Below are 22,339 nucleotides of genomic sequence, written 5' to 3'. Positions count from 1 at the left end.
CTTGACAAAACATTACACACAACTCTTGTAAATGTACTGTCCTAACATACTCTAAATTTATGCTTTCGCCGTAAAACCTTTTTTGAAATCGTAAAACGTGGTTAGATTAACCTGTTGGGTCTAGGGGGCAGCATTTGCACGTCTGGATAAAAAAAATGTACCCGATTTAATCTGGTTACTAATCCTACCCAGTAACTACAATATGCATATACTTATTATATATGGATAGAAAACACTCTAAAGTTTCCAAAACTGTTTGAATGGTGTCTGTGAGTATAACAGAACTCATTTGGCAGGCAAAACCCTGAGACATTTTCTGACAGGAAGTGGATACCTGATGTGTTGTATTGACTTTAAACCTATCCCATTGAAAAACACAGGGGTTTAGGAATATTTTGGCACTTCCTATTGCTTCCACTAGATGTCACCAGCCTTTACAAAGTGTTTTGAGTCTTCTGGAGGGAGATCTGACCGAACAAGAGCCATGGAACGTTGATGTCCCATTAGACACCTGGCGCGCTAGTTCATGTTGGGTACCCTCGTTCCAATACGTTATAAAAGAGTATGCATTCGTCCACCTTGAATATTATTCATGTTCTGGTTAAAAAAGGCCCTAATGATTTATGCTATACAACGTTTGACATGTTTGAACGAACGGAAATATATTTTTTCCCCTCGTTCATGACGAGAAGTCCGGCTGGCTTACATCATGTGCTAACGAGACGGAGATTTTTGGACATAAATGATGAGCTTTTTTGAACAAAACTACATTCGTTATGGACCTGTGATACCTGGAAGTGACATCTGATGAAGAGAATCAAAGGTAATGGATTATTTACATAGTATTTTCGATTTTAGATCTCCCCAACATGACGTCTAGTCTGTATCGCAACGCGTATTTTTCTGGGCGCAGTGCTCAGATTATTGCAAAGTGTGATTTCCCAGTAAGGTTATTTTTAAATCTGGCAAGTTGATTGCGTTCAAAAGATGTAAATCTATAATTCTTTAAATGACAATATAATATTTTACCAATGTTTTCTAATTTTAATTATTTAATTTGTGACGCTGACTTGACTGCCGGTTATTGGAGGGAAACGATTTCCTCAACATCAATGCCATAGTAAAACGCTGTTTTTTGATATAAATATGAACTTGATAGAACTAAAAATGCATGCATTGTCTAACATAATGTCCTAGGAGTGTCATCTGATGGAGATTGTAAAAGGTTAGTGCATCATTTTAGCTGGTTTTATGGTTTTGGTGACCCTGTCTTTGACTTGACAAAACATTACACACAACTCTTGTAAATGTACTGTCCTAACATACTCTAAATTTATGCTTTCGCCGTAAAACCTTTTTGAAATCGTAAAACGTGGTTAGATTAAGGAGATGTTTATCTTTCAAATGGTGTAACATAGTTGTATTTTTGAAAAATTTGAATTTTGACATTTATTTGGATTCAAATTTGCCGCTCTTGAAATGCACCTGCTGTTGATGGAGTGCACCACGGGTGGCACGCTAGCGTCCCACCTAGCCCCAAGAGGTTAAGGAGATGTTTATCTTTCAAAGGGTGTAAAATAGTTGTATGTTTGAAAAATTTGAATTTTTACATTTATTTGGATTCAAATTTGCCGCTCTTGAAATGCACCTGCTGTTGATGGAGTGCACCACGGGTGGCACGCTAGCGTCCCACCTAGCCCATAGAGGTTAAAATCGGACACCGCAATTGCATAAAGGAGTTCTGTATCTATAACGCTTATCGTGAGTAATTTAGTAAATTCACCAGAAGTTTTCGGTATGTTTGCTAGTTCTGAACGTCACATGCTAATGTAAAAAGCTGGTTTTTGATATAAATATGAACTTGATTGAACAAAACATGCATGTATTGTATAACATAATGTCCTAGGAGGGTCATCTGATGAAGATCATCAAAGGTCAGTGCTGCATTTAGCTGTGGTTTTGGTTTTTGAGACATTATATGCTAGCTTGAAAAATGGGTGTGTGATTATTTCTGGCTGGGTACTCTCCTGACATAATCTAATGTTTTTCTTTCGTTGTAAAGCCTTTTATAATCGGACAATGTGGTTAGATAAAGGAGAGTCTTGTCTTTAACCTGTTAGGGCTAGGGGGCAGTATTTGCACGGCTGGATAAAAAAAATGTACCCGATTTAATCTGGTTACTAATCCTACCCAGTAACTAGAATATGCATATACTTATTATATATGGATAGAAAACACTCTAAAGTTTCTAAAACTGTTTGAATGATGTCTGTGAGTATAACAGAACTCATTTGGCAGGCAAAACCCTGAGACATTTTCTGACAGGAAGTGGATACCTGATGTGTTGTATTACCTTTAAACCTATCCCATTGAAAAACACAGGGGCTGAGGAATATTTTGGCACTTCCTATTGCTTCCACTAGATGTCACCAGCCTTTACAAAGTGTTTTGAGTCTTCTGGAGGGAGATCTGACCGAACAAGAGCCATGGAACGATGATGGCCCATTAGACACCTGGCGCGCGAGTTCATGTTTTGGTTACCCTCGTTCCAATACGTTATAAAAGAGTATGCATTCGTCCACCTTGAATATTATTCATGTTCTGGTTAAAAAAGGCCCTAATGATTTATGCTATACAACGTTTGACATGTTTGAACGAACGGAAATATATTTTTTCCCCTCGTTCATGACGAGAAGTCCGGCTGGCTTACATCATGTGCTAACGAGACGGAGATTTTTGGACATAAATGATGAGCTTTTTTGAACAAAACTACATTCGTTATGGACCTGTGATACCTGGAAGTGACATCTGATGAAGAGAATCAAAGGTAATGGATTATTTACATAGTATTTTCGATTTTAGATCTCCCCAACATGACGTCTAGTCTGTATCGCAACGCGTATTTTTCTGGGCGCAGTGCTCAGATTATTGCAAAGTGTGATTTCCCAGTAAGGTTATTTTTAAATCTGGCAAGTTGATTGCGTTCAAAAGATGTAAATCTATAATTCTTTAAATGACAATATAATATTTTACCAATGTTTTCTAATTTTAATTATTTAATTTGTGACGCTGACTTGACTGCCGGTTATTGGAGGGAAACGATTTCCTCAACATCAATGCCATAGTAAAACGCTGTTTTTTGATATAAATATGAACTTGATAGAACTAAAAATGCATGCATTGTCTAACATAATGTCCTAGGAGTGTCATCTGATGGAGATTGTAAAAGGTTAGTGCATCATTTTAGCTGGTTTTATGGTTTTGGTGACCCTGTCTTTGACTTGACAAAACATTACACACAACTCTTGTAAATGTACTGTCCTAACATACTCTAAATTTATGCTTTCGCCGTAAAACCTTTTTGAAATCGTAAAACGTGGTTAGATTAAGGAGATGTTTATCTTTCAAATGGTGTAACATAGTTGTATTTTTGAAAAATTTGAATTTTTACATTTATTTGGATTCAAATTTGCCGCTCTTGAAATGCACCTGCTGTTGATGGAGTGCACCACGGGTGGCACGCTAGCGTCCCACCTAGCCCCAAGAGGTTAAGGAGATGTTTATCTTTCAAAGGGTGTAAAATAGTTGTATGTTTGAAAAATTTGAATTTTTACATTTATTTGGATTCAAATTTGCCGCTCTTGAAATGCACCTGCTGTTGATGGAGTGCACCACGGGTGGCACGCTAGCGTCCCACCTAGCCCATAGAGGTTAAAATCGGACACCGCAATTGCATAAAGGAGTTCTGTATCTATAACGCTTATCGTGAGTAATTTAGTAAATTCACCAGAAGTTTTCGGTATGTTTGCTAGTTCTGAACGTCACATGCTAATGTAAAAAGCTGGTTTTTGATATAAATATGAACTTGATTGAACAAAACATGCATGTATTGTATAACATAATGTCCTAGGAGGGTCATCTGATGAAGATCATCAAAGGTCAGTGCTGCATTTAGCTGTGGTTTTGGTTTTTGAGACATTATATGCTAGCTTGAAAAATGGGTGTGTGATTATTTCTGGCTGGGTACTCTCCTGACATAATCTAATGTTTTTCTTTCGTTGTAAAGCCTTTTATAATCGGACAATGTGGTTAGATAAAGGAGAGTCTTGTCTTTAACCTGTTAGGGCTAGGGGGCAGTATTTGCACGGCTGGATAAAAAAAATGTACCCGATTTAATCTGGTTACTAATCCTACCCAGTAACTAGAATATGCATATACTTATTATATATGGATAGAAAACACTCTAAAGTTTCTAAAACTGTTTGAATGATGTCTGTGAGTATAACAGAACTCATTTGGCAGGCAAAACCCTGAGACATTTTCTGACAGGAAGTGGATACCTGATGTGTTGTATTACCTTTAAACCTATCCCATTGAAAAACACAGGGGCTGAGGAATATTTTGGCACTTCCTATTGCTTCCACTAGATGTCACCAGCCTTTACAAAGTGTTTTGAGTCTTCTGGAGGGAGATCTGACCGAACAAGAGCCATGGAACGATGATGGCCCATTAGACACCTGGCGCGCGAGTTCATGTTTTGGTTACCCTCGTTCCAATACGTTATAAAAGAGTATGCATTCGTCCACCTTGAATATTATTCATGTTCTGGTTAAAAAAGGCCCTAATGATTTATGCTATACAACGTTTGACATGTTTGAACGAACGTAAATATATTTTTTCTCCTCGTTCATGACGAGAAGTCCGGCTGGCTTAGATCATGTGCTAACAAGACAGAGATTTTTGGACATAAATGATGAGCTTTTTTGAACAAAACTACATTCGTTATGGACCTGTGATACCTGGAAGTGACATCTGATGAAGAGAATCAAAGGTAATGGATTATTTACATAGTATTTTCGATTTTAGATCTCCCCAACATGACGTCTAGTCTGTATCGCAACGCGTATTTTTCTGGGCGCAGTGCTCAGATTATTGCAAAGTGTGATTTCCCAGTAAGGTTCTTTTTAAATCTGGCAAGTTGATTGCGTTCAAGAGATGTAAATCTATAATTCTTTAAATGACAATATAATATTTTACCAATGTTTTCTAATTTTAATTATTTAATTTGTGGTGTTGACTTGACTGCCGGTTATTGGAGGGAAACGATTTCCTCAACATCAATGCCATAGTAAAACGCTGTTTTTGGATATAAATATGAACTTGATAGAACTAAAAATGCATGCATTGTCTAACATAATGTCCTAGGAGTGTCATCTGATGGAGATTGTAAAAGGTTAGTGCATCATTTTAGCTGGTTTTATGGTTTTGGTGACCCTGTCTTTGAATTGACAAAACATTACACACAACTCTTGTAAATGAACTGTCCTAACATACTCTAAATTTATGCTTTCGCCGTAAAACCTTTTTGAAATCGTAAAACGTGGTTAGATTAAGGAGATGTTTATCTTTCAAAGGGTGTAAAATACTTGTATGTTTGAAAAATTTGAATTTTGACATTTATTTGGATTCAAATTTGCCGCTCTTGAAATGCACCTGCTGTTGATGGAGTGCACCACGGGTGGGACGCTAGCGTCCCACCTAGCCCATAGAGGTTAAAATGGTGTAAAATAGTCATATGTTTGAAAAATTGAAGTTTTTGGATTTTTGAGGAGTTTGTAATTCGCGCCACGCTCTATCATTGGATATTGGCGAGGCATTCCGCTAGCGGCACATCTAGATGTAAGAGGTTAATCAGAGAGGCAAACATAACCCTGAAGGAGCTGCAATGCTACACAGCAGAGATTGGAGTATCTGTCCATAGGACCACTTTAAGCCATACACTACATAGAGCTGGGATTTATGGAAGAGTGGCCAGAAAAAAAGCCATTGCTTATAGAAAGAAATAAGCAAACATGTTTGGTGTTCACCCAAAGGCAGGTGGGAGACTCCCCAAACATATGGAAGAAGGTACTCTGGTCAGATGAGACTAAACTTCTGCTTTTTGGCCATCAAGGAAAACACTATGTCTGGCGCAAACACAACACCTCTCATCACCCCGAGACACCATCCCCAGCAGCATCATGCTGTGGGGATGTTTTTCATCGGCAGGGACTGGGAAACTGGTCAGATTTGAAGGAATGATGGATGGGGCTAAATACAGGGAAATTCTTGAGTGAAACCTGTTTCAGACTTCCAGAGATTTAGAGACCACTAAAGCAACACTCGAGTGGTTTAAGGGGAAAAATGTAAATGTCTTGGAATGGTCAACTCAAAGCATAGACCTCAATCCAATTGAGAATCTGTGGAATGACTTACAGATTGCTGTACACCAGTGGAACCCATCCAACTTGAAGGAGCTGGAGCAGTTTTGCCTTGAAAAATTGTCAAAAATCCCAGTGGCTAAATGTGCCAACCTTATAGAGACATACCCAAGAGACTTGCAGCTGTAATTGCTGCAAAAGGTGGCTCTACAAAGTATTGACTTTGGGGGGGGGGGGGGGGGGGGGGGTGAAGCCACTGTATATACATACAATTCTTTCATTTGTAAATGGTAAAACATGAATACTCTCAAAAAAAAGGTGACATTCTGTACTGTCACCTAATATGAAACATTCGATCTCAAATCCAACATCCTGGAGCATATCACCAAAATGTAAACTGTAAGCTTCACTGTCCAAACACATATGGTGTGGACTATGTGTGCCTGGTAAACACATGTGGATCTGGTGAACAGTTATCACTTGTTCACCAACTACAGGAATACTGACCTCAGAGTCTCCAGTTTACAGTGGGGATTCCCCAGTCCAGCAGAGAGCAGCTTCACTCCTGAATCCTTCAGGTCATTGTTACTCAGATCCAGCTGTCTCAGGTGTGAGGGGTTTGACTCCAGAGCTGAGACCAGAGAAGCACAGCCTTCCTCTGTGACTCCACAGCCTGACAGCCTGCAAAGAGATCATCATGACTTCACAAACACACTGTTAATTTAACGAGTAGTGTAGAAGGACAATGGTAGATGCATTTGGTTTATTTTCCCAAACAACACATATATTCTTCTTCCGTCTCCTAGAATTGTATGGTCATATTGTTATAATAAATTTAATATCTGATTCAATATGTTGTTCAATATAATATTATATACATATTACAATACATATTTTTCTCTAAACTGAATATTTCTTCCTGATGATAAGTTCTTAAATGTCATTTCATTTACTCACAGAACAGCTCTGGAGGCTTTGACCACTGGCAGCAGCCTCAGAAGACCTTCCTCTGATATGGAGTATTTCTTCAGGTCAAACACATCCAGCTCCTTTTCTGAAGTCAGCAACACAAAGACCAGAGCTGACCACTGTGCAGGTGACAGGTTGGGTTTTGAGAGACTTCCTGAGCTCAGGAAGCTTTGGATCTCCTCCACTAGAGAATGGTCATTCAGTTCATTCAGACAGTGGAACAGATTGATGCTCCTCTCTGGAGAGGGAATCTCCCTGATCTTCTCCTTGATGTACTTGACTGTTTCTTCATGGCTCTGTGAGGTGCTTCTTGTCTTTGTCAGTAGACCTCGTAAGAGCTTCTGATTGGACTCCAGTGAGAGGCCCAGAAGGAAGCGGAGGAACAGGTCCAGGTTTCCTGTCTCACGTTGTAAGGCTTTATCCACAGCACTCTTGTAGAAAGTAACTTCAGGCTCGTCTTTTGTTTTCAGTTTGTCCATTAGATTCTCATTGTTGTTGATGAATGAGAGGAAAACATATACAGCAGCCAGAAACTCCTGAATGCTCAGATGAACAAAGCAGTACACCTTGTCCTGGAACAGCCCACATTCCTCTTTAAAGAGCTGTGTGCACAATCCTGAGTACACTGAGGCTTCATTGACATCAATGCCAGCCTCTTTCAGGTCTTCTTCATAGAAAATCAGATTGCCATTCACAAGCTGTTGAAAAGCCAGTTTTCCCAGTGACAGAATGCTCTCGTTATTCAAGTGTGGATCTGTCTCTTCTTTCCCAAGATACTTTTCATTCTTCTGTTTGGTATGAAACACCACAAGGTGTGTGTACATCTCAGTCAGAGTCTTGGGCATCTCTTCTCTCTTATGTTTCAGCATGTGTTCGAGGACTGTTGCAGAAATCCAACAGAAGACTGGAATGTGGCACATGATGTGGAGGCTCCTTGATGTCTTTATGTGTGAGATGATTCTGTTGGCCAGGTCCTCATCACTGAATCTCTTTCTGAAGTACTCCTCCTTCTGTGGGTCATTGAACCCTCGTACCTCTGTCACCTGGTCAACACACCCTGAAGGGATCTTATTGGCTGCTGCAGGTCGGGTAGTTATCCAGAGGAGAGCAGAGGGAAGCAGATTTCCCTTGATGAGATTTGTCAGCAGAACATCCACTGAGGTTGACTCTGTGACGTCACAACAGATCTTGTTCTTCTGGAAGTCTAGGGGCAGTCGGCACTCATCCAGACCATCAAAGATGAACAGAACTTTGTACTTGTTGTAGTTGGAGATTCTTGATTCTTTGGTTTCCATTGAGAAGTGATTGAGAAGTTCAATCAAAGTGTGTTTGTCCCCTTTCATCAAATTCAGCTCCCGAAAAGGGAATGAAAACACAAATTGAACATCCTGATTTGCTTTTCCTTCAGCCCAGTCCAGAATGAACTTCTGGACAGAGACTGTTTTTCCAATGCCAGCGACTCCCTTTGTCAGCACAGTTCTGATGAGTTTGTCTTGTCCAGTTAAGGGTTTGAAGATGTCGTTACATTTGACTGCAGTCTCTGGTCTTGCTTGTTTCCTGGTTGTTGTCTCAATCTGTCTCAGCTCATGTTCATTATTGACCTCTCCTGTTCCACCCTCTGTGATGTAGAGCTCTGTGTAGATCTTATTGAGAAGTGTTGGGTTTCCTTGTTTCGCGATCCCCTCAAATACACATTGAAACTTCTTCTTTAGATTAGATTTGAGTTCACGTTGGCAAATCACAGCAAGTTCATCTGAATGAAGAAATAACAAGGAGGATATTAATATTACATTTGTTTTAATGCCTACAGTATTGTAGGACTGTTATAAAGTTAAATTATAATCATTTATTCTCTTAATTAACTGACTGTATAAATGTGTAAATGTTTTCATAATACATTACAGACTGGTGTGACTGATTATAATAATATTGGTGTTATTGATGGTATTATTAATGTTGTCTCTCTCTCTCTCTGCTGCTACATGATGAGGTCACTAGGTGTTGTGTTAAGGCTGCTACAATATCATTGAGTTACACAGCTACTTTAGCTGTACTTTAGCTACAGCTTTTAAATGTTATAAAACAGCATTCAACATGAGGCAGACAGATCTTACATTTCTCCAGTGTGTCAGCAAGCTCCTTCTGGTTCATTTTCCTCAGGACGTGCAGTGTGATCTTCAGAGCCCCCTCTCTGGCACTGCTCTCCTGCTTCTCATCTTCAGCATCCACCACTTCCTTATCCTGCTTCTGACTCTCAAAGCCTTCTGGGAGTTCTGGACTAAGAATCCTCTTGAACATCTTCAGCTCGTTCTTCACAAATGTCATAATATTCTCTTCAAGCATCTGAAATAAATAAATAAAATAAGTTAAGCAAGAGAAGAAATGCTTTCTCATTAACACATTATTGAATGCTTGACAGATCAACTTTACTCGAGGTTAACAAAAACAAATGTACATAACAGGACCACATACATTGAATATGGAGGCCAGGTCTGTTTGATGACTCTGGGAAGACTGACCACTGAGAATCTCTGACTCTGATCTGTCCTGTTGGTTTCTGTGGACAAAACATGAGATTACATCTCCTCATCCAGGGAGTACACACACACACACACACACACACACACACACACACACACACACACACACACACACACACACACACACACACACACACACACACACACACACACACACACACACACACACACACACACAGGGAGGGAACGTTGTGTTTGTTTAATATTGTTTTAGGACTATGAAAATGGACAAAAGTATTAGCCTATGGATTATGAAAACAACCAAAAGAAACGGGAAAATGGGAGAGGAGAAATGTCTAGAGACAGTGTTGTTTAACTCACTGACCATGACCCATGAGTTCTTCTTACCTTTGTTCAGTAGAAACGCCTCCCTCTCTAAAGTTTGGAGGACGACCCATAGACCGGTCACTCTTCATGGACACACAGCTGGGAACAGGGGAGGCTGGTCTCTCCTGCTTGATTGGACTTCAACACAAGAGAGACAAACATTACATCTCTCATCTACTCTGATCTCAGATGGGGAATCATAAGAAGAGTTTCATTACAAAACGCTATGTATCACTTTCAGAAACGTTCATGTATTAGCTTTTAGGGTAGGGGCAGAATTTTGAAGTTTCGATGACAAACGTGACCAAAGTAAACTGCCTGTTACTCAGGCCCAGAAGCTAGGATATGCATATGCATGGTAGTATTGGATAGAAAACACCCTGACATTTCTAAAACTGTTTAACTTCTATGGGCTACGTGGGACGCTAGCGCAAAAATCTAATAATTTCAATTTCTCAAATATATGACTATTTTACACCATTTTAAAGATACACTTCTCCTTGATGTAACCACATTGTCCGATTTCAAAAAGGCTTTACAGTGAAAGCAAAAGATTAGATTATGTTAGGAGAGTACATAGACAAAAATAATCACACAGCCATTTTCCAAGCAAGGACATGTGTCAATAAAACCCAAAACACAGCTAAATGAAGCACTAACCTTTGACGATCTTCATCAGATGACACTCCTAGGACATTATGTTACACAATACATGTATGTTTTGTTCGATAAAGTTCATATTTATATCCAAAAACAGGATTTTACATTGGCGCGTGATGTTCAGAAAATGTATTCCCACCAAAACCATCGGTGAATGTGCACATCAATTTACAAAAATACTCATCATAAAAGTTGACAAAATATATAACAATTATTTAACTTCTTGGGGCTAGGGGGAAGTATTTTCACGGCCGGATGAAAAACGTACCCAATTTAAACTGGTTAATACTCTTGCCCAGGAAATAGAATATGCATATTATTAGTAGATTTGGATAGAAAACACTCTGAAGTTTCTAAAACTGTTTGAATGGTGTCTGTGAGTATAACAGAACTCATACTGCAGGCAAAAACCTGAGAACATTTCAACCAGGAAGTGTAAGGTCTGAGAATTGTAGTTCTTATTTCTAGTCCCATTTCGAAACTACAGTATCTGTGGTTCAGGACGTGCACTCTGCCTTCTCGAGCAAAACGAGGGGCATGTTGAGATAATTTTCTAACCACGAGGGTTGTACGATGTAATTTATTGGCAGGATGGAAGATGCAGTCTTGTCTTTTCTATTCCGAGGTTGTTTACTCACAATATCAGATATTTAAAATGATTTTCTATAATGTATCCTAATCCCAGTGCTAAGGTTGAGGTTCTGACTAGTGATTATTTACCCGGGGTTCAATACCTGCTATAGTCACTGTTTATTTGCTCTCCCAAAAGCAACACAGCCCTAATACCAGATATATAGCTACCTAAAGTAATGAGTGACCATTTTAGAAAATCATGGGACATATAGTCTGGGGTTGCATGCTATTTTATGTCAATCATATTGCTGCTTGTAGCCTATAACTGATGCTTCGTGGTCTTATGCTGCCATCTATGGGAAATATTTAGCAATTAAAAGCTATTAATGCACATAAAGACGTAGGTGAGGCAGCTGAGAAATAAAGTGTATTTTTCTTGTAAATTCATTAGATCAGTCTCAAACCTGCCTCACCTATCCCACACCAATTGCTTGCTTGCGCGCCAGGAGGCTAGTTCCTTTTGGCCATTTATGCAAGTATATGGCGAAGCGCGTTACGCATATCTATGAGTTATGAAAGTTATGAAAACAAAGTGTTTTGCAAATTTTGAACTTACAATATGGCTACTAATACTGGAAAAGCTAAATCAATGTCCAAGCATAGAGATTTTTGACGATATTCTTGCATACATTTTTTTTGAGACAACAGCTAAAGGAGAGGACGCTAACGTTACCTGCTAACGTTACATTAGACTGGTAAGTGAAATACGAGTCTTCATATTTATATTCTTTTATATTGAAAGCCACAACATGTCAAAGTCAACATACAATATACATTGGCACCCGACTGGCACAGTTGTCTAACACACTGCAAGTACCTGGTTCGAATCCGTCCGTGATTGGGAGTCCCATAGGGAGGCGCACAATTGGCCCAGCGTCGTCCGGGTTTGGCCGGGGTTTGTAAATAAGAATTTGTACTGACTTGCCTAGTTAATACGTTTCACATATTAGTTTGCAAACAATGTAAAACAAATGATAATAAAGCTGCATACAAACATGCTCTTTTTTGTTGTCTTGAGTTAGGCAGCTCCTAAATGCAGGTGTTTCAGCCTAGCTCAGTGCTTTCTGTGGTGGTGGGGCAGCCAGAGGAAAATACTGAGCGTAGGGGTTGGTAATGATCTGTAGTTGCGCCTTGATTGGCTCAGTGTTCTGTCACTCATGGAGACACTACGTCACCGTAAAATCTACAGGGAGAGCTCAAAAATTCAAGCCCATTGGGTGCTGCCATAGAGTTACATTAGAAGTGCCCATCCAAAAGGCTCAAGGTCATTGGCCACAGATAAAATTGTCAAATCACGTTATATCTACCTTAGCTTTGATTGGACTGATCATGTCAACATCATACGTTCAAAATCTTAGCTAGCAATGAGTGGTTTGGAAGGAATCAGTGGCTAACTGCACGCATTGCAAAGCAGTCACTAGCCAGCAATTCAGTGGAGAGGGTGTGTGGTCCAATTCTGAGTTTAAGGGTCTCTTTTCCAAGCTTAAAAATATAAATATTTACATGCAACACCATGGGACAGAAAAGGCTGAATACATTGGCCGTGCTGTGAATCCAGCATGAATTCTGCTTCCTTCAAAACAACTGGAAACTGGGAAATCTCAGACTTCAGTGAGTTCAGGACAACTAGAAACTCTGAAAAAAACGAGCTCCGACTGAGAAAATACGGTTTGAACAGTCATCCAACTCGAAATTCCAAGTGGGGATCTCGGCCTCTTTCTAGAGCTCCAACCCGAAGATCACTGACGTCATCATTAGAACTTCCCAGTTCACAGTTGTCTTGAAAACACCATAAATCCAGAGAATGACATACTTTGATGACAGAATTTGCCCACAAGGACCGCCGCGCCACCCCACCCTATACGAAACACATCCCTTATTTGAAGTGTTTCTACAATTCCCTATGGGAAAACTGTACGGTAGAAAAATGTTTGGATTTTGACAGCAATGCTAAGAAGTTACAGATAAATTCAAAATGAGAGGCTAAAAGGACAGAACTCTTGATGCAGCAATGATGAAAATATCTCAAAAACCAACAGAGGAATTGCTAAAAACTCGACCAAATAAGAAAAACAACCGTCTTTTGCACCAAGTACACCAAGTATTCTGATAGATAGCAATACTGGAAAAGCACTGGAATATTCTACAATCAGACAAAAATAAACACACACCTCTTCAAGGAACCCCACTGGTGGTCTATAAGGAACCCCACTGGTGGTCTGTAAGGAACCCCCACTGGTGGTCTATAAGGAACCCCCACTGGTGGTCTATGAGGAACCCCCACTGGTGGTCTATAAGGAGCCCCCACTGGTGGTCTATAAGGAACCCCACTGGTGGTCTATAAGGAACCCCACTGGTGGTCTATAAGGAACCCCCACTGGTGGTCTATAAGGAACCCCCACTGGTGGTCTGTAAGGAACCCCCACTGGTGGTCTATAAGGAACCCCCACTGGTGGTCTATGAGGAACCCCCACTGGTGGTCTATAAGGAACCCCCACTGGTGGTCTGTAAGGAACCCCCACTGGTGGTCTATAAGGAACCCCCACTGGTGGTCTATAAGGAACCCCCACTGGTGGTCTATAAGGAACCCCACTGGTGGTCTATAAGGAACCCCCACTGGTGGTCTATAAGGAACCCCACTGGTGGTCTATAAGGAACCCCCACTGGTGGTCTATATGGAACCCCACTGGTGGTCTGTAAGGAACCCCCACTGGTGGTCTATAAGGAACCCCACTGGTGGTCTATAAGGAACCCCCACTGGTGGTCTATAAGGAACCCCCACTGGTGGTCTGTAAGGAACCCCCACTGGTGGTCTATAAGGAACCCCCACTGGTGGTCTGTAAGGAGCCCCCACTGGTGGTCTATAAGGAACCCCACTGGTGGTCTGTAAGGAACCCCCACTGGTGGTCTATAAGGAACCCCACTGGTGGTCTATAAGGAACCCCCACTGGTGGTCTGTAAGGAACCCCCACTGGTGGTCTATATGGAACCCCCACTGGTGGTCTGTAAGGAACCCCACTGGTGGTCTATAAGGAACCCCCACTGGTGGTCTGTAAGGAACCCCCACTGGTGGTCTATAAGGAACCCCCACTGGTGGTCTATAAGGAACCCCCACTGGTGGTCTATAAGGAAACCCCACTGCTGGTCTATAAGGAACCCCTACTGGTGGTCTGTAAGGAACCACCACTGGTGGTCTATAAGGAACCCCCACTGGTGGTCTATGAGAAACCCCCACTGGTGGTCTATGAGGAACCCCCACTGGTGGTCTATAAGGAACCCCCACTAGTGGTCTATAAGGAACCCCCACTGGTGGTCTATAAGGAGCCCCCACTGGTGGTCTATAAGGAACCCCACTGGTGGTCTATAAGGAACCCCCACTGGTGGTCTATAAGGAACCCCCACTGGTGGTCTATAAGGAACCCCCACTGGTGGTCTATATGGAACCCCACTGGTGGTCTGTAAGGAACCCCCACTGGTGGTCTATAAGGAACCCCACTGGTGGTCTATAAGGAACCCCCACTGGTGGTCTATAAGGAACCCCCACTGGTGGTCTGTAAGGAACCCCCACTGGTGGTCTATAAGGAACCCCCACTGGTGGTCTGTAAGGAGCCCCCACTGGTGGTCTATAAGGAACCCCACTGGTGGTCTGTAAGGAACCCCCACTGGTGGTCTATAAGGAACCCCACTGGTGGTCTATAAGGAACCCCCACTGGTGGTCTGTAAGGAACCCCCACTGGTGGTCTATATGGAACCCCCACTGGTGGTCTATAAGGAACCCCCACTGCTGGTCTATAAGGAACCCCTACTGGTGGTCTGTAAGGAACCACCACTGGTGGTCTATAAGGAACCCCCACTGGTGGTCTATGAGAAACCCCCACTGGTGGTCTATGAGGAACCCCCACTGGTGGTCTATAAGGAACCCCCACTAGTGGTCTATAAGGAACCCCCACTGGTGGTCTATAAGGAGCCCCCACTGGTGGTCTATAAGGAACCCCATTGGTGGTCTATAAGGAACCCCCACTGGTGGTCTATAAGGAACCCCCACTGGTGGTCTATAAGGAACCCCCACTGGTGGTCTATAAGGAACCCCCACTGGTGCTCTATAAGCGTGGTCACAATATTGTAGATAGTTTGGTGAGATCTGACCTGCCCTCTGAGCCCACTCAGACACTCTTGACACCCATCCCAAATGGGAACTACAAACGTGGCTCATGAGCACAGTGCAACAGCACTATAAAAACATCCATCTTCAGACATCAACATACAGGTAGAACAATCCCTGTTAGAGGGATCATCTCATGCAAGACCAAGGGAGTAATCTATCTCATCACCTGTTCATGTGGGAAAGCCTACGTAGGACAAACGAAAAGACAATTAAAACAACGCATAGCTGAACACAGCAGCTCAATCAGGTGTAAGAACATTGACTATCCAATAGCAGCTCACTTTGTTGAAGCTGACCATCCAATCTCCTCCCTCCAATACACAGGCATTGAGCATGTTGCTCTACCAAGGAGAGGAGGTAACATGGAGATCCTACTACTACAAAGGGAGGCTTACTGGAGATCCTGTCTAAAAACATGGACCCCTAGTGGTCTGAATATTGACTTTGATCTCAGGCCCTTATGAACAGTTCTCTGTTTTAAATGTATATATTCTTTCTACAGCTTATCAGAGTACATCCAATATGTTCCCATGTTGATGATGCTCATTATGCATTATGGTTGAACCAAAACATTAGATGGAACAAATGTTTTTATTGAAATAGGAAACAATTAAATATGTGAAATTGAATAAAACAATAATGTATGTTGACGCTAATGTTATGTACAATTATCAGTTATGTTTCTATATGATAACAATAGCCTGATATATTCAATATGCCAGAAACTATTGTTTTTTAACAGTTTCACTCAATTCATTCTAATTAACTTAATAATCATGACACACCCCTCTCTATTGTCATTGGTTGCACAAACTGCACTGTTTTTCTACATAACCTGGTTCAAGTATTGATGACATCACCCTGAAGAAGGCACAGTGATGCTGAAACGTTGGTAAATAGCCAATAAATTACTGGGAGTTTATATATGGAGTGTGGGATTCTATTTTTTATAGCTTATAGTTTAGCCGTTAGTCAGAACCTCCACATAAACAAACATTATCTGGGTGTGCGACAGCTCATGTTTTTTATTGGAAAAACTATTGGAACCATTTCCCTGTTTGACCACAAGGTGTTATGGGTATTATGACACCTCCACTGTGGGGCTCTATAAAACTATTGGAACCATTTCCCTGTTTGACCACTAGGTGTTATGGGTATTAGGACACCTCCACTGCGGGGCTCTATAAAACTATTGGAACCATTTCCCTGTTTGACCGCTAGGTTTTATGGGTATTATAACACCTCCACTGTGGGGCTCTATAAAACTATTGGAACCATTTCCCTGTTTGACCGCTAGGTGTTATGGGTATTATAACACCTCCACTATGGGGCTCTATAACGCAAATGAAATGTGAGAATCTATGAATGCAGAATCTAGAGAATGCAACAATATTTGTTTCATCTTGCTGTGATGTTCTCAGTAAAATGTCATAAGCTAAAATCTATGAATTTTAAATCTTAGAACAGTAATATTTTACACACCCATAAGCCTTAATTTCTGAAGAAAAAAAACACAAATGAGAAGAAATGGTGGATATAGTGTTTTGGATATAAACTCTTGATAAATTCTTTACAAAACTAATCTCACCTCTTAGATTTGGTGCCATGTTCCCCAGAGACACTCCTTTTAGAGGCAGGGCCCTCCTCCTCTCTCTTCCAAGAGAGACTCATTTTAGAGCAGTGACCCCTAAACAGAGAACCAGCATGTTGGTTAACACAGTGACAACTAAACAGAGATCCAGCATGTTGGTTGTGGTCAACACAGTGACAACTAAACAGAGATCCAGCATGTTGGTTGTGGTCAACACAGTGACAACTAAACAGAGATCCAGCATGTTGGTTGTGGTTAACACAGTGACAACTAAACAGAGATCCAGCATGTTGGTTGTGGTTAACACAGTGACAACTAAACAGAGATCCAGCATGTTCGTTGTGGTTAACACAGTAACAACTAAACAGAGATCCAGCATGTTGGTTGTGGTTAACACAGTGACAACTAAACAGAGATCCAGCATGTTGGTTGTGGTCAACACAGTGACAACTAAACAGAGATCCAGCATGTTGGTTGTGGTTAACACAGTGACAACTAAACAGAGATCCAGGATGTTGGTTGTGGTTAACACAGTGACAACTAAACAGAGATCCAGCATGTTGGTTGTGGTTAACACAGTGACAACTAAACAGAGATCTAACATGTTGGTTGTGGTTAACACAGTGACAACTAAACAGAGATCCAGCATGTTGGTTGTGGTCAACACAGTGACAACTAAACAGAGATCCAGCATTTTGGTTGTGGTTAACACAGTGACAACTAAACAGAGATCCAGCATGTTCGTTCTGGTTAACACAGTAACAACTAAACAGAGATCCAGCATGTTGGTTGTGGTTAACACAGTGACAACTAAACAGAGATCCAGCATGTTGGTTGTGGTCAACACAGTGACAACTAAACAGAGATCCAGCATGTTGGTTGTGGTTAACACAGTGACAACTAAACAGAGATCCAGCATGTTCGTTGTGGTTAACACAGTAACAACTAAACAGAGATCCAGCATGTTGGTTGTGGTTAACACAGTGACAACTAAACAGAGATCCAGCATGTTGGTTGTGGTTAACACAGTGACAACTAAACAGAGATCCAGCATGTTGGTTGTGGTCAACACAGTGACAACTAAACAGAGATCCAGCATGTTGGTTGTGGTTAACACAGTGACAACTAAACAGAGATCCAGCATGTTGGTTGTGATTAACACAGTAACAACTAAACAGAGATCCAGCATGTTGGTTGTGATTAACATAGTGCCAACTAAACAGAGATCCAGCATGTTGGTTGTGGTCTCAGAGCGAGTGACGTCACCCGATTGAAACGCTATTTGCGCGCACCACCGCTAACTAACTAGCCATTTCACATCGGTTACACAAACAGTCAGGTGATTTAATGCATCACATGAACATGTAGTCGTGACTGATATTTTCACCTTTTCTCCATGTAGTGGAACTAATAATAATAATAATAATGTCTAACTTTCTCTTTTAATAATTTCTCTCATTCTAGTGTGTTGTTTTGTTCAACAGGTATGATATTATTATGCTGTTACTGAATTCAGTTCATAATAACAATGTTAAGAAAAGTATGTTCAGTGGTACATACCAAATTACACAGGAAGTAGGAGTTCATTGTAGTTTAGAAAACAACAAATGTTCTGATATTCTGAAAGATGATTTACAACTATGATACTTGAAATTTTTTTACAAATGGTAAAATAATCCCGATATATGAATCATATAATACGATATATGAACATTATGTTATTGAATTTGACTTGCCTACGCCCAGTTAGCGCCATTTTGTATGATTGAACTGTCACGTAGCTGTCCCAGGTGAAATGGACTGTTAGATCTGAGTGTTTTACTGTCAGTCACTATACTAAAATAACACCATACATTTAATTTCTCTACACACTTTACAATAATCACTGGGAAGATTCTTACCTTGTAGCCTGAATTCACAACCAGAACATGTCAAGTCATTGAGATATTTTCCGTTGTTCTGAGAGAGCAGCTTCCTGATAACAAGTGGCTCTGTATCTATGTTCTAGGTACAGTTGATCTTTGGATGCAATAATATCTGGTCAAAGTCTAGTGACACAACACCATAGTATATCATAAACATAACAGCAGTTGGCCAGAAAAGGCCATGACATACTGTAAAACAGGGTTCATCAACAACACCATAGTATATCATAAACATAACAGTAGTTGGCCAGAAAAGGCCATGACATACTGTAAAACAGGGTTCATCAACAACACCATAGTATATCATAAACATAACAGCAGTTTAACCTTTGGCCAGTAAAGGCCATGGCATACTATAACATGGAGAATCATTATGATGGATCCAGGTTCATACTATAACATGTAGAATCATTATGATGGATCCAGGTTCATACTATAACATGGAGAATCATTATGATGGATCCAGGTTCATACTATAACATGTAGAATCCTTATGATGGATCCAGTTTCATACTATAACATGTAGAATCATTATGATGGATCCAGGTTCATACTATAACATGTAGAATCATTATGATGGATCCAGTTTCATACTATAACATGGAGAATCATTATGATGGATCCAGGTTCATACTATAACATGTAGAATCATTATGATGGATCCAGGTTCATACTATAACATGTAGAATCATTATGATGGATCCAGGTTCATACTATAACATGTAGAATCATTATGATGGATCCAGGTTCATACTATAACATGTAGAATCATTATGATGGATCCAGTTTCATACTATAACATGTAGAATCATTATGATGGATCCAGGTTCATACTATAACATGTAGAATCATTATGATGGATCCAGGTTCATACTATAACATGTAGAATCATTATGATGGATCCAGGTTCATACTATAACATGTAGAATCATTATGATGGATCCAGGTTCATACTATAACATGTAGAATCATTATGATGGATCCAGGTTCATACTATAACATGTAGAATCATTATGATGGATCCAGGTTCATACTATAACATGTAGAATCATTATGATGGATCCAGGTTCATACTATAACATGTAGAATCATTATGATGGATCCAGGTTCATACTATAACATGTAGAATCATTATGATGGATCCAGTTTCATACTATAACATGTAGAATCATTATGATGGATCCAGATTCATACTATAACATGTAGAATCATTATGATGGATCCAGGTTCATACTATAACATGTAGAATCATTATGATGGATCCAGGTTCATACTATAACATGTAGAATCATTATTATGGATCCAGGTTCATACTATAACATGTAGAATCATTATGATGGATCCAGGTTCATACTATAACATGTAGAATCATTATGATGGATCCAGGTTCATACTAAAACATGTAGAATCATTATGATGGATCCAGGTTCATACTATAACATGTAGAATCATTATGATGGATCCAGATTCATACTATAACATGTAGAATCATTATGATGGATCCAGGTTCATACTATAACATGTAGAATCATTATGATGGATCCAGGTTCATACTATAACATGTAGAATCATTATGATGGATCCAGGTTCATACTATAACATGTAGAATCATTATGATGGATCCAGGTTCATACTATAACATGTAGAATCATTATGATGGATCCAGGTTCATACTATAACATGTAGAATCATTATGATGGATCCAGGTTCATACTATAACATGTAGAATCATTATGATGGATCCAGGTTCATACTATAACATGTAGAATCATTATGATGGATCCAGGTTCATACTATAACATGTAGAATCATTATGATGGATCCAGGTTCATACTATAACATGTAGAATCATTATGATGGATCCAGTTTCATACTATAACATGTAGAATCATTATGATGGATCCAGATTCATACTATAACATGTAGAATCATTATGATGGATCCAGGTTCATACTATAACATGTAGAATCATTATGATGGATCCAGGTTCATACTATAACATGTAGAATCATTATGATGGATCCAGGTTCATACTATAACATGTAGAATCATTATGATGGATCCAGGTTCATACTATAACATGTAGAATCATTATGATGGATCCAGGTTCATACTATAACATGTAGAATCATTATGATGGATCCAGGTTCATACTATAACATGTAGAATCATTATGATGGATCCAGATTCATACTATAACATGTAGAATCATTATGATGGATCCAGATTCATACTATAACATGTAGAATCATTATGATGGATCCAGGTTCATACTATAACATGTAGAATCATTATGATGGATCCAGGTTCATACTATAACATGTAGAATCATTATGATGGATCCAGGTTCATACTATAACATGTAGAATCATTATGATGGATCCAGGTTCATACTATAACATGTAGAATCATTATGATGGATCCAGGTTCATACTATAACATGTAGAATCATTATGATGGATCCAGGTTCATACTATAACATGTAGAATCATTATGATGGATCCAGGTTTATACTATAACATGTAGAATCATTATGATGGATCCAGGTTCATACTATAACATGTAGAATCATTATGATGGATCCAGGTTCATACTATAACATGTAGAATCATTATGATGGATCCAGGTTCATACTATAACATGTAGAATCATTATGATGGATCCAGGTTCATACTATAACATGTAGAATCATTATGATGGATCCAGGTTCATACTATAACATGTAGAATCATTATGATGGATCCAGGTTCATACTATAACATGTAGAATCATTATGATGGATCCAGGTTCATACTATAACATGGAGAATCATTATGATGGATCCAGGTTCATACTATAACATGTAGAATCATTATGATGGATCCAGGTTCATACTATAACATGTAGAATCATTATGATGGATCCAGGTTCATACTATAACATGTAGAATCATTATGATGGATCCAGGTTCATACTATAACATGTAGAATCATTATGATGGATCCAGGTTCATACTATAACATGTAGAATCTTTATGATGGATCCAGGTTCATACTATAACATGTAGAATCATTATGATGGATCCAGGTTCATACTATAACATGTAGAATCATTATGATGGATCCAGGTTCATACTATAACATGTAGAATCATTATGATGGATCCAGGTTCATACTATAACATGTAGAATCATTATGATGGATCCAGGTTCATACTATAACATGTAGAATCATTATGATGGATCCAGGTTCATACTATAACATGTAGAATCTTTATGATGGATCCAGGTTCATACTATAACATGTAGAATCATTATGATGGATCCAGGTTCATACTATAACATGTAGAAT

The 22,339-nt window shown here is 39.7% G+C and overlaps 1 protein-coding gene across 2 annotated transcripts; it reads right to left on the bottom strand.

Annotated features, from left to right (window-relative positions):
• Positions 1-6,868: 6,868 nt before the first annotated feature.
• Positions 6,869-19,204, bottom strand: LOC145867036 (NLR family CARD domain-containing protein 3-like). Of its 2 annotated transcripts, XM_082971084.1 has the most exons (6): positions 18,987-19,204; positions 17,083-17,181; positions 10,058-10,174; positions 9,642-9,726; positions 9,284-9,512; positions 6,869-8,922 (listed from the first exon to the last, which is right to left on the bottom strand). In XM_082971084.1, exons 2-6 carry the CDS (start codon positions 17,163-17,165, stop codon positions 7,154-7,156), a joined length of 2,283 nt encoding a protein of 760 aa, XP_082827210.1. In that variant the 5' UTR covers positions 17,166-17,181; positions 18,987-19,204; the 3' UTR covers positions 6,869-7,153. The 2 variants fall into 2 exon arrangements, with proteins under 2 accessions (XP_082827210.1, XP_082827211.1); XM_082971085.1 differs by lacking the exons at positions 10,058-10,174; positions 17,083-17,181; positions 18,987-19,204 and adding an exon at positions 10,035-10,055 and having other exon boundaries at positions 6,870-8,922.
• Positions 19,205-22,339: the final 3,135 nt, after the last annotated feature.

This window comes from Salmo salar, unplaced genomic scaffold (assembly GCF_965601325.2).
Source record: "Salmo salar unplaced genomic scaffold, fSalSal1 ptg000152l, whole genome shotgun sequence".
Taxonomy (NCBI): Eukaryota; Metazoa; Chordata; class Actinopteri; order Salmoniformes; family Salmonidae; genus Salmo; species Salmo salar.
This window is presented reverse-complemented; position numbering and strand designations above follow the sequence as displayed.

Bases quoted from the DNA above. Each gene is read 5' to 3' on its own strand.
- LOC145867036 (XM_082971084.1), bottom strand. From the start codon at position 17,165: ATGAGTCTCTCTTGGAAGAGAGAGGAGGAGGGCCCTGCCTCTAAAAGG. The intron at 10,175-17,082 runs GTGAGATTAGTT...CTTGTGTTGAAG, and splicing joins CATGGCACCAAATCTAAGAG to TCCAATCAAGCAGGAGAGAC. The intron at 8,923-9,283 runs GTAAGATCTGTC...TTCTTCATTCAG, and splicing joins TGCTGACACACTGGAGAAAT to ATGAACTTGCTGTGATTTGC.